Genomic DNA, 8,794 nt, shown 5'->3' on the forward strand with positions numbered 1-8,794 from the left:
TTTCACCATATTGGCCAGGCTGATCTCGAAATCCTGACTTCAGGTGATCCACCCGCCTCGGCCTCCCAAAGTGCTGGGATTACAGCCATGAGCCACTGCACCCGGCCTAAATCAGAAGATCTTATAGCTTGGGGCTGCTCTGGCAAGAGTCGGAGGAGTTGGGCAGCAGGTGCCCCCTGTAGCGGGGCCAGGGGTTTTAGACTCGCCATAGTTTCAACCCTGCCTACTGGGTTCCTTCCAGTTCCTTCCCCAGCCTACTGCAGCCTCGGTCTCACAGGCTTAAGGGATCCCCTGCTCCAGTTGCTATCTGTTGGGAAGTGTGTGTGAGATTTGGGGGAGCTGGGAGCACTTCTTTTGCCAGCAGACACACTGCCCTGATTCAGACCACCCCACAGCCACTCCCAGTTCTCTAGCCGCAGAGCCTGCCAGGCTGAGGTCTGGGGAGGTGGTGGGAGGCTGACCCTGAGTAGGGTTCTGATTTCCCTTTTCCTCATGGCCATCACTACCCCTCAGCCCCTGCAGCAGGGACAGGCATCTTCTCAGGCAGCAATACCATCTGTACCAGCCGTGAGGGTGGTGGAAGGAAGGGTGGGAGTGTGGATCCTGGCTCCCAGAGAAGCCACTGAGGCTGGGGCAACTTATCCACATCCCTAGTCCTGCCAGATTGGCAGAGGTGATTACCTAATTGAGGATTAAGGATTAATTGAGATCTGCCAGGAGAGTGGTGCTGAGGCCACTGCAGCCAGCTCCAGCACCTCGGCATCTAGTCTCCAGAATGCGCAGCGCACATCCCCAGGCCGCCTGCCTGCTTTGTCCCAGGGCCATCTTGTTGGCAGGCGCCATGTGAGGACCAGGCACAGGCACTGGGCACTCTCACCCCTTCGTGATGAGGAAGGTCAGGGGTCGTTCACTCCCAGCAGGCAGGAGCTGCAGATGAGGCTTGCGGCATAGCTAGAAGAGGCCAAGATCTGGCCTGGGCCGGTCCTGACTCCGAGGCACCCTCCCTAGTTGGCACTGTAGTTTCAGAGTCCCTGGGCCTGGGTGCAAGTCCCACCACCCTTCATCCTGATTGTGTGTGGCTTTATGCCACTCCCGTGTTCTCCTGGAACCTCTGTGCAGGCAAAGGCCCTGGATTAACCTGGGGGTAATGGAAAGTCATGGCGAGGTCCTGAACAGGGGTGTGACAAAATGCAAGTGGCATTTTAGGAAGAATAGCCTAGCCGCATGTGGGGATAGAGGGCAGTGAGGCCACGTAGTCTCTAGCAGGTCACTTTGACTTGGTGCTATTGTTTATGTTATTATTATTTTTAGTTAAAAAAGTGTTTTTTAGAGACAGGGTTTTGTTCTGTTGCCCAGGCTAGAGTGCAGTGGTGCAATCATATAGTTCACTGCAGCCTTGACCTCCTGGATTCCCGTGATCCTCCCACCTCAGCCTCCCAAGTAGCTGGGACTACAGGTATGCACCACCACACCTGGCTAATTTTTGCTTTATTTTTGTAGAGATAGGGTCTCGCTATGTTGCCCAGGCTGGTCTCAAATTCCTGGCCTCAAAGTGCTGGGGTTGCATGCATGAGCCACTGCACCCGGCCCGCGTGCTGTGGCTCTGATGTTCATGTCCCCTCCAAAATGCATGTTGAAACTCAATCCCCAGTGCAGCAACGGTAAGGGGTGGGCCTTTAGAAGACGATCAGGCCATGAGGGCTCTGCCCTTATGGATGGGATTAGTGCCTTATAAAAGGGCTGGGGGTGGCGGTGGGGTGGGGGGAGTAGCCAGGCCCTCATGTGCTTCCTGCCTTTCTGCTATGTGAGGCACCCTCTGGAGGAAGCAGCTCAAGGCACCATCTTGGAAGCAGAGACCTGGCCCTCTCCAGACACCCAACTGCCTGCACCTTGACCCTGGACTTCCCAGCCTCCATAACTGTGAGCAATAAATTCATGCTGTTTATAAAATACCAGTCTAAGGTATTTTGTTAAAGCAGCAGGAAAGGATGAGGGCACTCAGCCTGTCAATTTCTTCAGTCTGGAAAATGGGGCCCTGAAGACTGGGATATGCTTTGAGTGTCCGGGGTCCTCCAGGAGGAAGATGCTGAGATGGAGTTAGGGAGGGTGGAAGGTAAAGGGGGAGGAAGCAGGACTGGGTAGGCGAGCCTCTGACTCCACGCAGATCTGTCTGCCTTGGCTGCCCCAAAGGGGAGCTCAGAGCAAAGACTGCTCATTAGAGGAGCCTTGCATTAGGCAGAAATGTCCAGGTCCTGGTTCCCCATGCTGTGCTCAGTTAGTGGCTGGGGGCTCCCTGGATGAGTGAGGTGTCAGCCCAAAAGCTGAGGTGTCTCCTGAAGGGGCCAGTGGCTGAGCCCTTCTGCTAACTCACGCACTTCTCTAAGTTGAACTGCATGTACTTGAAGTGAGCTCTGAGCAGTGTGCCTCCAAGGCTACTGCAGGAAAAGTGAGACCAAGCTTGGGAAAGGTCTTCTTGTAGTACTTGCTCCACGCTCGAATGTAATCATGCAGGTAGCAGGAGCTGTTCTCAGGATACACGGCAGGAACTGTGGAGGCCAACACACGCCTGAGCTTGGGACAAGAAGGCTTTGTTTACTCGCTAGGGATGTTTCCTGACACTTGCTCTGGGCTGGGTCCAGGATCCAGAGAGGAATAAGAGAGGGTCCCCATCTCCCTGGAGCTCACAATGGAAGGGGCTTGTGATCCAAGGGGACAGCCCCAGTACTTGGTTTTGGGGGCCAAATACTGGAGCCTCCAGGATAAGCAAGTGAGAGGCAAAAGCCATCTCCCCAGGCTTGGAGATATTTTATTGTCAGAGAGACAGAGACAAGGCCAGGCGGCTTTATTGGAGAAGCGGTGGTGGGGGTGAAGGCAGGCAAGGGCACTGCACACAGGTGGGATGGGGAGGAAAGGAGGGTCCCCGCTGGAGGCGATGGGCTTCAAGGAACATGCTGGTGGGCAGAGGCTGTGGTCCTTGAGTCCTTTATGCTGCCTCCAGCTTCTGTACAGGCTCACCGAGACATCATTCGCACAAACTCTGCCAGGACGAAGCCAAGGTTTTGGGTCTGTTCTCTGGACTGCGCTAGGAGTGAGGATCATCTGCAGGCCTTGGGGCGGGTGGGAGTGTGGTTGAGGGGAGGGTCTTCAAGGGCATCCTCTGGATCTGATAGGGAATAGGCCTCAGAGCCGGGAAGAGGAGGCTTTGTCTTATGGGGGAAAAACAAACAAACCCTTGTAATGGAACTTGTTTTCCTTTTTGCTTTGACAGCTAGGAAGCTCAGGAGCAACTTTGAGGCCTACTTATGGGAATACATTTCCACATAGTAATTTTCCTTGGCTTCTATTATTATTTAATCATTTTACGCCTTTATGGGAATGCAGCATAGAGGAAGAGCTGGGTTCTGGATCAGGCTGCCCAGATTCAAATCTTGACTCCATCTACTTGCTTTTTTGCTAAGTGCCTAGGCTTTCCTGAGAATGGACTTTCTTCTCTTGCCTATGGGGATAACAATTCCTTCCTCTCGGATTCTCCATGGTAATTAACTAGGAGAGGACATGGGAGTGCGTGGCACAGGGTCTGGTGCCCAGTGGTGACTCTTGCTGTGCGGTTTCTTATCTGCTAGGACCCTTCCAGGGCGTGAGTTGCTACGTGCGGCAGGGGGTACCTTCGAAGTCGACCAGACCGTCCCCATTGAGGTCCACGTCCTGGAGGATCTCGTCCACCTCCCGCTGGCTGAGGCGCTCCCCCAGCAGGGCCTTGAGGGCCGCCCGGAGCTCGCCCACGCTGATGCGGCCGTCCCCATTGGTGTCGAACTGTGGCGGCGTTGGTTGTGGCGTCTGGTCACTGACAGTCATTCACACGCGCAGCCCCTCACTCACGGCAGACACGCAGCCCCGCCCGCCCTCAGCCCCAGTGGCCGCACCTCCCGGAAGGCGTCCCGTAGCTCCCGGACACCGATCATGTCTGCTGTCTCTGCCAGCAGCTTGGGGCCCATCAGCTCCACGAAGTCTTCAAAGTCCACCTTTCCGCCACCTGGGGGTCCCGTCCATTACAGACCCAGGGCATCAGAGACCCCTGCCCCTCCCTGGCCCTCCCTCCTCTGCCCTCTGCCTTCCCTTCGTGAATGGATCCTTTCCTCCCTCTGCGCCAGAAGCCTGGGTCATCTGTATTTCCCAATGGGAATCGCCCTCCAAACAAGGCACAGATTTGGCCAAAAGTGAAAGGAAAACCACTCTCAAAACTTCTTGGGCCGGGCACGGTGGTTCACGCCTGTAATGCCAGCACTTTGGGAGGCTGAGGCGGGTGGATCACCTGAGGTCAGGAGTTCGAGACCAGCCTGACTAACATGGTGAAACCCCGTCTCCACTAAAAATACAAAAATTAGCTGGGCATGGTGGCAGGTGCCTGTAATCCCAGCTACTCAGGAGGCTGAGGCAGGAGAATTGCTTGAACCCAGGAGGCGGATGTTGCAGTGAGCCGAGATAGCGCCATTGTCACTCCTGGGTGACAGAAAAAGACCCCATCTAAAAAAAAACAAAAAACAAAAAACAAACAAACAAAAAAACCAAAAAACTTCTTGGAACTTTCCTTAATTTTCCTGAACACTTCGGTTGGGTTCAAGTCCTGGCTCCAAGGAACTTGCTGTGTGACCTTAGACAAGTCACTTAACCATTCAGTTGCCTCATTTGCAGAATGAGGATCACAGTCCTTGCTGTGCCCACCTCCTAGAAGCTGGTGAGATTCTCCAGAGGCAGAGAGCTTGCCTTGAGAATGACCAAGGTCATGGGCTCTGGGGACAGCCTGTGCAGTCACCTGTGTACCTGGACTGCTTGGCTTCATGGGCCCAGCGGGGGCATCTGGAGGACTGGGGATGGGGACGGGTCCGAGGCACATACTGATTTGTTGTGAGATCTCGATGAGCTCCATCTCGGTGGGCATGTAGCCCAGGGTCCGCATGCAGGCACCCAGCTCCCGGCAGCCAATGTAGCCGTCCCGGTCTCGGTCAAACTCCTGGAAGGCGACCTGCAGCTCTGCCAGGCAGGGTGGGGTCAGTCCTTCCCCCACATCCCCCTGATCCTGGCCTGGACCCGCCTACCCTTCTCCCTTGGTCCAATCATCCCTCCTTCTGAACATCAGATTCTCTTTGCTGCCTCGGGGCCTTTGCACGTGCTGTTCCTGTTATTTGTTCTTTCAGCAAATATTTGAGGAGCATCTACTATGTGCCAAGCTCTGCTCTAGGCACTGGGGATACAGCAGTGAAATTTTTCAAAAAGGAAGAAAGAAAGAAAGTGGGGGAAACAAATTCTGACCTCTTGGAGATTTCCTCACTCTTCCCCTTCCTCTTTGGTCCTATGTCACCTACTAAAGGAAGCCATCCCTCTACATGTGGCCTCCCCCGGCCCATTTGTCCCTTTCCTGGAGAGCACATGCACCATTTGTACTTGCAGCTGACTAATTGACGTTGGTCTCCAGAGGGCACGGGCCATATCTGTCTAGCTGGCCATGTTTCCCAGTGCTCAGCCAGGGCCAGGCACACAGTGGGCACCCAGGAAGTGTCAGCTGAATGAACAAATATAAAAGGGGCCCTGTCACCTGCCTGGTGAGTGAGACCAAGGAATGACAGCTGGGTGGGGGTCTGTCATCCCCTCCCTGCTCAGTCTTGTCCCCATTTCCCTAAACTGGTCCCCTGCAGCCTTCTTGCTCCCACTTCCTCCTGGAAACACTGAGGCCCCCACCCGATGCCCCCCCAACCCTGTGTCCCCACCCCATGCCCCCCATGCCACCTCCCCTCCAGGGAACCAGTTCCTTCTCCAACCCTTTACCTTCAATCTCCTCGGGCCGCAGCTCCCGGTCCTGAAGGGCACAGAGGGGTTAGGAATTCCCTGCTCCTACTGATGACTGTGCCCTTCCTTCTTGCTTCCCGGGGCTCCCCACCCAGCCCCACAATCCAACACGCACACGCAGGGCCTGTGTCTGTCTGATTGCTCGGCCCTGGTTCCCACCCCATCCTACTCACTGGCCTGGGTAACCGGGTGCCCCCTTCCCTGCTTCTGGCCTAGGTCACTCCTTGGGCCGTCCTCACCTACTCCATCACCCTCTTCTGGGGCAGGGGGCTCCCTTTGCTGGTGGTGGATCTGGGGTTTGGGCAGAACCTCAGACTTGGTCCCGCCAGCCTCAATGTCACTGTTGATCTCTCTTCCATTTCTAGAGTCATTGCTCTCTCCCCTCTCTGCACCCCCACCCCAGATCTGTGTACCTTTGCTCTGATGTCCCCACTCAATCCTCTTCCCCCTAGCTCCAGGAGAGGCAAAGCGAGGGGCAAGGGTAGGTGGGCTGGAGTGCGAGGGGCAAGGGCAGGTGAGCTGGTGGGAGAGGGGCAAGGGCAGGCAGGCTGGTGGGCAGGTGGCCGTACATACGAGTTGGGTGGCGGCAATGCTGGGCCGCAGGAAGATGCAGGCAGGCCCCACCAGGCTGTTGAGCACCGAGTAGCCCTGGATGCCTGGCCCGGGGTCCCCCTGCTCCTTGGGGCTGGAGCTGGGGCTGGGGCAGGAGCCCCTTGGTGGGGAGCCGAGCCACTGCAAGGGGTCCTGCAGCAGAGCCGGCCGTGAGCTGGGGCAGTGGCCGCTGAGCTCTGGGCCTGATAGCCCTCCCCACTCCTCTCACCAGCTGCTCCTGTCTTTGGAGCCCGGCATGGGATAGTAGGGAAGGGGCTGGGGGGTAGAGAGAGGACCCTCACCCGTGAACTCTTTAGGCAGAAAGAGTCAATCCTCTAACTGTTCTGTTGGGCAAACTGAGGACCAGAAAAGGCAAGAGACTTGGCCAAGGCCACTGAGAAAGCCAGCGGCAGAGAGGGACCTTGTGCCCAGCTCTGTCTCCTAGATGGAGGCTGGCTAGCAGAGAGCGGGGACCTGCAGCTGGGATGGGGCAGCTGGACGGGCAGCTGGGGGACCTGAAGCCTGGCAGGGGAGACCCAGAGGTCGGTGGGAGCCAAGATCAGGATGGCCAGAGGCTGTGGCTTCCAGGAAAAAAATCTCCACCTGGGGCAGTGGGCAGCCCCCAACCCCGCCTGGCCCTCGGAGGGCTCTGCCCATCCCATCTGACCCTCAGGGTCCATTCCAGCCTCCTGGCCTGGGTTTCTCCCCTGACCCCTCCTACCTTAGGGCCCCGGCGCCAGGGCCGCTTGGCACAGTTCCCCATGGGCCTTGAACCATGCCAGGCCTGGAACCCCGGGGGTGGCCCGGGTGGGCCTCGGTGGATGCTGCTGCCTGAGGACTCCTGCCAGCCCCCAGCTGCTCCCGATGAGAGCCTGGGAGTACTGCTGGGGATTTTCCTGGGGTTTTGTGGGGAAGATCGGGGGGGGGTGGGCAGGCGGGGGACTTGGGCCCGGGGCTTGGGTCCTAATCCGGGATTATCTTTGAGCGTCTCTGCTGCTGAGGGGAGCCACTTGGGCCCAAGGCCCCCTGGAGAGCATAGCCTCCCCAGACTGCCTCCTGAGGGTCTTCCAGACGCCCCTTCTCCAGCACCCTCCCCCAACCCCTGCCTCTAATCTCTCCCAATCAGGGGAGATTTAATGTCTTCAGAAGCAGGGCCTGGGTCCCAGGAGGAGGAAGGCAGGCGTGCAGTGTGCCAGGGTGGGCTGGGCCCTCCGAATGGCACAGATTCCGGTTGGTATGGACACGCGGGCCTTCCCACACAGCCTCCCAGAAAGAGGCAGCCACTTGGCTCAGCCCAGGAAGCCCCTGCCTCTCCCTGCCAGGACCCCAGCTGGGCCCTGGGCTCCTCACCTCGGGGTAGCCCCAATTGCTTGCACTTGGCACCCCCTGCCTGGACTGGTGCCCCGCCCTTGGATGAGGAGCAGAAGGGAACCGCCTATGTGCTGTGGGCAGTGACAGGGCTCGGTGAGGGTGGAGATTGGGAAGGGAAGCCACCCCGGCCCTGCCGACCTCAGAGAGTCTCCCATTGGACTCTGCCTCCCGGTCCCCTCCCTGGACTAAGTCCTGGGTCTGTCCTCCGGGGCCCCCAGTTGGGGTGTGGGGTCCCTGCTGTTTGTTCCTGGTCCCCTCACACCCCTGCCCGCATTACCTGCCCGTAGGCTGCCTGCACCTGGGCCTCGAGCTCCCGCAGAAGCTCTCGTCGCCGGGTGGCTGCTGGGCTGCCAGGGGCCTGGCTGGTTCCTGGAGTGCCCTCAGAGGGGCTGGGGTCCCCCGTTGGGAGGCTGCCCTCTGCTGGACCCTGGGGCTGGGCCATGGAGATGAGGGCTTGGTACCTCCTCCTGGCTGAGGGACGCTGCTCCGTCCGGCCTCCCCAGTCCTGTGGGAGAGTAGTCTTGTGGGCAGCCACAGGTGTGGCCTGGGTCCCTGCTACTCTTCTTTCTGTCCCTTCCTCCATAAACTGGGAGAGCCCCGTGTCCCCAGAGTCTTGTATCCTCCCTAGCTCCCCGTGGCCCCTCGTGTGGCCCTGTCAGCCTGGTGAAGCCCCTCATGCTGGTCACAGACTGTGCCCGGGGCTCCACCTGATCATCCTTGTGGCCCCAGTGGCCGGCCCTCCTGCCTGCCTTTGGCCTCCTCCCCCGCAGTGTTCTGCCTGCATCTCTCTGGCTCACGCGCACCTGCTGCCCCACACACCTCCTTGCTCAGTTTCCATCTCACCCCCTGCCCCTCTCTGCCCCCTCTGCCTCTGTGTCTGTTTTGCCTGCAGCCCCGTCTCCATCCCCTCTGACCCGCCGCCATCTCTGTCAGTCTGGATCCAGTGGTGTCTCTGCCATCTCTGACCCACTCAGCCCATCTCTCTGCC

The 8,794-nt window shown here is 58.3% G+C and overlaps 1 protein-coding gene across 2 annotated transcripts; it reads right to left on the bottom strand.

Annotated features, from left to right (window-relative positions):
• Positions 1–2,784: 2,784 nt before the first annotated feature.
• Positions 2,785–7,318, bottom strand: CABP2 (calcium binding protein 2). Of its 2 annotated transcripts, none has more exons than XM_522082.4 (7): positions 7,157–7,318; positions 6,418–6,588; positions 5,824–5,854; positions 4,897–5,031; positions 3,924–4,033; positions 3,666–3,813; positions 2,785–3,037 (listed from the first exon to the last, which is right to left on the bottom strand). In XM_522082.4, exons 1-7 carry the CDS (start codon positions 7,196–7,198, stop codon positions 3,012–3,014), a joined length of 663 nt encoding a protein of 220 aa, XP_522082.3. In that variant the 5' UTR covers positions 7,199–7,318; the 3' UTR covers positions 2,785–3,011. The 2 variants fall into 2 exon arrangements, with proteins under 2 accessions (XP_522082.3, XP_009421846.1); XM_009423571.3 differs by having other exon boundaries at positions 6,414–6,588.
• Between the last annotated feature and the right edge of the window lie 1,476 nt (positions 7,319–8,794).

Source organism: Pan troglodytes, chromosome 9 (assembly GCF_028858775.2).
Source record: "Pan troglodytes isolate AG18354 chromosome 9, NHGRI_mPanTro3-v2.0_pri, whole genome shotgun sequence".
NCBI lineage: Eukaryota > Metazoa > Chordata > Mammalia > Primates > Hominidae > Pan > Pan troglodytes.